At 34.1% G+C, this 7,090-nt stretch overlaps 1 protein-coding gene across 1 annotated transcript; it reads right to left on the bottom strand.

Moving 5' to 3' along the window:
- Positions 1-996: 996 nt before the first annotated feature.
- Positions 997-3,372, bottom strand: LOC106388162 (WEB family protein At2g40480). The gene is made up of 2 exons (XM_013828173.3): positions 2,974-3,372; positions 997-2,368 (listed from the first exon to the last, which is right to left on the bottom strand). The coding sequence occupies exons 1-2, from the start codon at positions 3,193-3,195 to the stop codon at positions 1,163-1,165; spliced, it is 1,428 nt and encodes a 475-aa protein (XP_013683627.2). The 5' UTR covers positions 3,196-3,372; the 3' UTR covers positions 997-1,162.
- Between the last annotated feature and the right edge of the window lie 3,718 nt (positions 3,373-7,090).

Below are 7,090 nucleotides of genomic sequence, written 5' to 3'. Positions count from 1 at the left end.
GTTGCGTTTAAGAGAGATTCCTCTTATTGCTCTTGCGACTTATCATGATTGGAACATTTTATAAACATATCATAATTGGTTATAAAACGTTCCAATCATGATAAGTCAGTGTAATTATCAATGAGGCTCTGGAAATTCACCAAGTCAATAATCTCCAATCTCTTAGCCTCGGCGATTTAGTATCCAACAAAACACAATCAGCTCATGTCACCGTTATCATAAACGACTTATCATGATTGGAACGGTTTATCTTCCTAGCATGTTTCTTCCTTCAGCCATGTTCACAGTCCAGTCCAAGCTCACAACATCTACACCGGTCCGAGCCAGTCTCTCTAGTAGACCTCCTGATCCACTTGCGTACAGTATTAGAGGTATGTTTGGGTGAGTTTGTGTTTCACAGCTTCCACAATATGTTTAAGGTAAGGTAAGCTAAACTCCTCAAAATCTACAGGGCTAAGCTCTGTAGCCCATGAGTCAAAGATTTGCACAGCTTGAGCTCCATTATCTGCTTGGTAGCGTATGTAGTGATCATAGAGGTTGTGAACTTCTGGAGTAAAACGCATGTAGAACCTGTAAAGAAAGAAAAAAAAAACTTTCACCATCTGAGATTCTTACCAAATTGTTGAGTTTGTAAAAATGTTAGTAATAGTACACCTTGGGTTGAGAGAAAGCTAATCTTTTGATTTATGTGAAGTTCTTAGATGAGCCACCTTCAATAACATACGAGGAAAGAGTGAACGGAGCTCCAACAAAACCAAGAACAGAAGCTTCGTTGTCCACCTGCAGGGCCGGTTCTGGGCCAAATCAGATAAAACAATTGAACTAGTCGCTTGTAAAAAAATTTCTTAAGTCCCCAAACTATAGAAATCCTTCTTAAACCGTCTATAGTCCCCAAAATCTTAGGGCCGATCATGCCCACCTGAAACAAAAACATCTGTTGTTGTTCTACAAAATCAATTTTACTTTTTCATATCAGCTTGTCCTCTGAAGATTTGGTTAGACTCTAGCTTTATGTTTTATTTATGACTAGTTGTATATTTATTCTCATGAATATAAATACAAACACATAAAAGCTATCACAACACAACATACCAAATGAAAATCCAATTACAAACAAACACATAAAGGAACAAACTAGAAGTAGTTGTAAGTTGCAGTCTTATTAAACGCTAGTTTTCTTCTTACTCTGTTTCTGCATGGGAAGCGTAATGTGTATGAACCCAAACTTTCTCCTCTGCGTGACAAACTGTTTATCTTCACGTACCTCCTCTTTCTCACCTCGTACCGAAGACTTAATATCATGCTTCAGCTCCCTCAGCATTTGACTCAAATTCACATTCCGCCTTTGTCCTTCAAGACTCTGCCTCTCGGAGACAACAACCTCTTCCTTCGGAACTTGCTTACGCCTCAGAACATCACGCATCGAGACATTAGACTTTAGAACTGGCTCATGCTGCCTATTCAGATGTCTGAAAAAAGAGCGTCGGGTTTGACTCGTAGGTGTGTGTTTTGTCCACCCGCGGAAAGCGTTTTCAGCTGCGAGTTGCTTCACGTTAGCAATCTCTACACGGTTTAACGCAGCTTCTAGATCTTGTTTACTTTGTTTAACTCCTTGTGTAGCTTCCTCAAGCTTCTTCAAGACCCCACTTCTTGAGCTATCAGTAACATTCCTTAGTCCTCTTGGTGTTAAGGGAGAACTTGGAGGCTCTGGAAAGAAAAACTCGCTTTCATCGTTTGATTGTAATGATGATAACATTGCTATCTCAGCAATGGCTAGTGCTTCCGCAGCTCTTGCAGCTTCTTCCATTTTTCTAGCAGCAACCAGTCTCATCTCCGCAGTTCTCAGACAGTTCTTGTTCTGTTGGTTAAGACCCGTTTCAGCGACCATCTTCACATGTTCTCTTGGTGTTTCATCTGGTTTCACCCTAACTCTACTCAGCTCCTCAGCTAGAGACACCGCTCCTCCAAACCCATACGTGAGCTTCTCTCTTGTCTTGTCAAGAAACTCTTTCTCTTCCTTCATTTTCTTGTTCAGAGACTCAACAGAGGACTGGATCATCACAAGATCATCCATGGTTTTACTAAGATTTATCTTGGCTTGCTTCAGTTCCATTAAGATCAGATCGGGAGATGATATGGGGTTGTGATTGCAATGCTCATTGTTCATCTCTTTGATGTCTGAACTGAGATTCTCAGCTGATCTCAAGGATTCTTGATGAAGCTGCCGCTTCAAGTCTTCAACAATCATCTTAGTTGATCCAAGTGCTTCTAGAACATCTAGAGTTTCTAGCTCTTTCACTATCAGATCCTTCTCTAGCTCTGCTGCATGCTCTTCCATCCTCTTTATATTAAATTCTCCCACACCATTCTGAACAATTGACAAAACCAAAACATATAAAATAACTCATATCTTAGCACCTAATCCAACTTCTTAAACAACAATCACATACATTAGATTATTAAATCTTCAAACAACCAAAAAAAAAATATTTGTTATGAAAGAAATCTGAAAAAGACCATATTTTCACAACCTACATATATGTTTTCTATAAACTCTAAAACGTTAAAATATGAAAATTCAGTAAACTCAATTTCACTGATGAAATGCTACTCAATTGCACAATAATCGAATACATTAGCTTATCAAATTTTCAAAAATCAAACAAAACAAGCATCTTTGTTTTAGCCAAAAAAGAAGAAGGTTAAAATATGAAACCAAACAACCCAATTTCACGTCAATTATGAATTTTTTACATAGTTTTTTTTTTTTTTTGAATTTTTACATAGTTTAAATTATGAAATGCTACTCAATTTTACAGTCACAAAATTCGACTGCAATCATGAAATAATGGACAGTTTGGCACCATCAAAGCATCAACTCTTAAGTATATAATGCAGATCGTATCAATCTGGTTTGTGGTGAACTTGAGGAGATGGGATATTACAAGAAAACATAGAAAGAAGAATACTTACGTAATTGTCTTGAAGCTTGAAAGGAACCCAATAGCCACGACCACCGAACCAAGTCACTGCCTCCTGAACCGAGCCGAATGGAGGAGAAGTATCAATCTCAGCTCTGGAACTCACTTTCCTTATCCCGGGTGCATGAGAAACACCAGCCGGGTCGAAATTCTCGGACTTGGTTTGAATATTCATGACATCATGGACACAACTCTGATGCTCCTCCTCTGACATCTCCACCGTTATAGAGAGAAGATGAGTTGTTAAGTTTAAAGAGAAGCACTTTCTCAGTGATCATGGCTATTGTGAATAACAGCAAAACAAAAGCAAAAAAAGCGGAGGGTAAAAAAAGAAAAAGAGCTTTTTAAAAAAAAAAATGATTCTGCTTTCTCGTTAGCGAGTCACACTAACACAACCGCGAGTTTTTATTGGTTAGTCGTTTAGATTAGCCACTGTCGGTAATAGTGACTGATTACTCAATTTGGGCCGTTGATTGTGGGGCTAACGGAAAGATATTGGGAATTGCAGTCCCCCCCCCCACTGTTTTAGCTTTACCAAAAGACATGCTTTTGTGCCCGCAGGGACCAAATCAGTAAAACGAAGTCGTTTAGGCTGCCGACGGTTGAACTTTTACTGCGTTGAATCTATGGAAGTGTGGACAATATGGACGAGAGAAAGAGCTACCTGTTTAATGTCATTGGCTAACTGTTTGGTCGTTCGTATACTAATCATAGCAGTTAATCAAAAGGGTATTTGTGTTTCAAAAAAATAAAATCAGAAGGGTATTTTAGAACATCTCTAATATAAAAACTATATAACAAATAGAGTTACTACATAACCGAATCAGAATGTAATTTGCTCCAAAAAATAAATAGATTATTTTATTTATGTAGTAAATTTATTTTTAATCTATTATGTAGTGGAAAAATAAAATAAGATTGAGTAATTTTTTATTTTACTTTATTTTTAGTAAAAATAATAGAGTGGAGTTGAAGATTCTCTAGTAACAAAAATAATAATTGTGGACATATAAACATTTCTCCAATGGTAAATTCTAGATGAATATAATATCTAACCTAATTTTAGTTAAAAAAAAGGGGTGAATTAGTAGGATGTCCATATTGAAAAAAATATTAAGTGAATAGTAGTTTGTAATAAAGTAGAGTTTTCAATGCGACAATTTGACACAATATGAACCACTTTCTCCACTGTCGCGCATGAACGTTTGACAAATATATTATATTAATTATACTATACTATATTTATTAGATATGTAGTATAAAATAAAATATTCGTGTATTTCATTATTTTTTTGTCTTTTTCGATTTGTCATTTTAGAAATTCTTACCTAATCACTAGAACTAATTTTACTCACAGCGAGAAAAAAAAAATACAAAGAGTATGAGAGTTAGCACCGAAAAACACATGCACGAGGAGCGGTATAGTTGGCTCCGAAGAAAGAAAAGAAAGAGGAAGAAGAGGAACATGAAGAAAAAGATGAAGAGAAAGAGGGGAAGGAGGAATTAGTGAAGTTGTTACCGAAATTGATGGAAAAAAAAAGAGAAGAAAGATGAACATTTATATTCTATGTTTTCTAAATAGAATAGAATAATACCAAACATTTCATTTTAATGTGAGTTGTTCATCTTTTTAAAAAGTAAATGATAAGAATTATGAGAAGGAGAGAGGGGATATAATTGGTAGAAGAGTTGGGCGAGTTGTCACCGGAATTAATAAAAGAGAAACATGAGGATTAACATTCTATTTTATATTACCAAATAGAATAGAGTACAACAAAATAGTATAGTTTAACATGAACTGTTCATGTTCTCTAAAACTGCAAAATAGAAATCAAGAACAAAGAACAATATATGACTTGCGGAAGAGTTGATAGAATTGTAATTAAAACTGATGGAAATGAAAAGAAAATGAGGAGCTGAGAGGTAATAAGGAGGAGGAGGGGGTGAGAAGTGAGGAGTGAATAGAAGGAGGAGTGAAAAAGAAAGTAAAGAGTGAAAAGCTTTGTTGCATGGAAACTCGGTTGAAGGTCCGTTTCACGTTTCGGAATCGAAATCTCTTTGAAACTCACGGAAACGGATTGGAAACTCGTTACTTAAAATTTCAGTTTGGAAACTTGGTGGAAACTTGCATTTCTGTTTTGGAAACTCGCGTTTCTGTTTTGGAAACTCGCGTTTCTGTTTTGGAAACTCGCGTTTCTGTTTTGGAAACTCGCGTTTCTGTTTTGGAAACTCGCGTTTCTGTTTTGGAAACTCGCGTTTCTGTTTTGGAAACTCGCGTTTCTGTTTTGGAAACTCGCGTTTCTGTTTTGGAAACTCGCGTTTCTGTTTTGGAAACTCGCGTTTCTGTTTTGGAAACTCGCGTTTCTGTTTTCGAAACTCGCGTTTCTTTTTCGAATTGGTTATGAATTGCTGTTATGATTTTTATTTTAGTTAAATTATTTAATATTTAAGTACATGGTTTTTGTTATTTTAGATTTTTATATGATTTTAATGTTTAATGATGACTTATTTTATTTTAGTATGATTAAATATAATGACTATTTGTTTATTTGTATTCTATGACATACTAAACATAATAAAAATAAATACAAATATTAATCAGTTATATTATATATATATATATATATATATATTTATAGACGTTTCTAAAGCGTTTTCAAAACAAACAAAAAAAATCAAAAATCACGTTTCCTCGTTTCGTTTCCATGCAACCTAGGTGAAAAGTAAAGAAGAGGAAGAGTAAAGGGTGAAGAGGGAGAGGAAAGTGAGAACTAAGCATGTGTTAAAGCACAATTTACATATTATAATATATTATATTTATTAAATATACAGTAGAAAACAATCAATTTATAGTGAATCTGAAAGTAAAAAGTGAAAATAAGGAATAAAAATGAGAACCAACGAGTGAGGAGGAGTGAGGAAGAGAACGAGGAGATGGAAGAAAGTGAGGAGTGAAGAGGGAAAATGACAATTGCATACTACACCGTAACAATAACATAGAATAGTATGTTAGTGTATTTTATACATGTTTGCATATTGATTGTTGTTGTGTATAATAAAAAGAAACTATGAAAAATGTGGGCGTACAAGATGTCAGGTTTTGTGTTTAGATAACACTAGACAAAGTAATTCATATCAAAATATTTAATTATTTACAATTTTATATTACACGAAAACTGATTTCTATTCTATTTGTACAAATTGAAAAATATAGAATAGACTATTTAATATATGTAGCACTGTTCATCATCTTCTACAGTTCAATGTCTATTTTTTCTAATTTTCTCTTTCGATCTTTGGTCTATTTACCACAATTTGAATCTTTTCATTTTATGTCACAATTATTTTTTTTGTCAGATATTGATCATTAACACCTTTCTTTCAATTAATACAATTTCATCGTTAGTCAAGAACTTTAGGATATAATACATGTACTGAGTTATGGATGAGAAAAAAATCATATAAGCTGCAAAGGAAAAGAACAGAAATATGTGCGTGTGAGTTTTTATGGATTAATAGAATTAATACATATTATATATGCTATATTCTAACCATTAGTCTCATATGGTTACTTTCTTAATTTTTTTTTTTTATGGTTATTGCTCCTAATTTTCTCAAAAAATATCTAACCTAAAAAAAATATTGAAAAGTAGGAAAGAGGGCTAAGGTTCTCTGAACCAATATTTTCATATGCTGTTAAAAAAATTTGATGACACATATTTCTATTTTATTAGTCAATAATTATCTAAAACAATTAAATTTAAATACAACACATTAAAATATTAATTTTTTATAGTTAAAAACCTCAAATCAGCATCCCCAATGGGGATGCTCTAAGGTTCCAAGAACTGTCATATGTCAAGTCTCTGTTCATTACAAAAATGTTTAAATAGTCTTGTGGCATATCATATTCTAAAAGAAAATCTAAATAGGGAAGGAGTTTGAGCGACTTATGTCTCTGGCTGTGACAACTTTACTTGTAACACAAGATATGGTAGTTAATGCATCGTTCTTGATGTTGTTTTCCTTTGCCACTCTCAGAGTGTTTATGTAACAAAGGGAGAGATGAACTATTATGTTTAGGGTAGAACAAGAGAAACTGCTTACCT

The sequence above is a fragment of the Brassica napus genome, chromosome C3 (genome assembly GCF_020379485.1).
Source record: "Brassica napus cultivar Da-Ae chromosome C3, Da-Ae, whole genome shotgun sequence".
Lineage (NCBI taxonomy): Eukaryota > Viridiplantae > Streptophyta > Magnoliopsida > Brassicales > Brassicaceae > Brassica > Brassica napus.
Note: the sequence above shows the minus strand (reverse complement) of the source record. Positions and strands in the feature narration are given on the sequence as shown.

Bases quoted from the DNA above. Each gene is read 5' to 3' on its own strand.
- LOC106388162 (XM_013828173.3), bottom strand. From the start codon at position 3,195: ATGTCAGAGGAGGAGCATCAGAGTTGTGTCCATGATGTCATGAATATT. The intron at 2,369-2,973 runs GTAAGTATTCTT...TCAATTGTTCAG, and splicing joins TCAAGCTTCAAGACAATTAC to AATGGTGTGGGAGAATTTAA.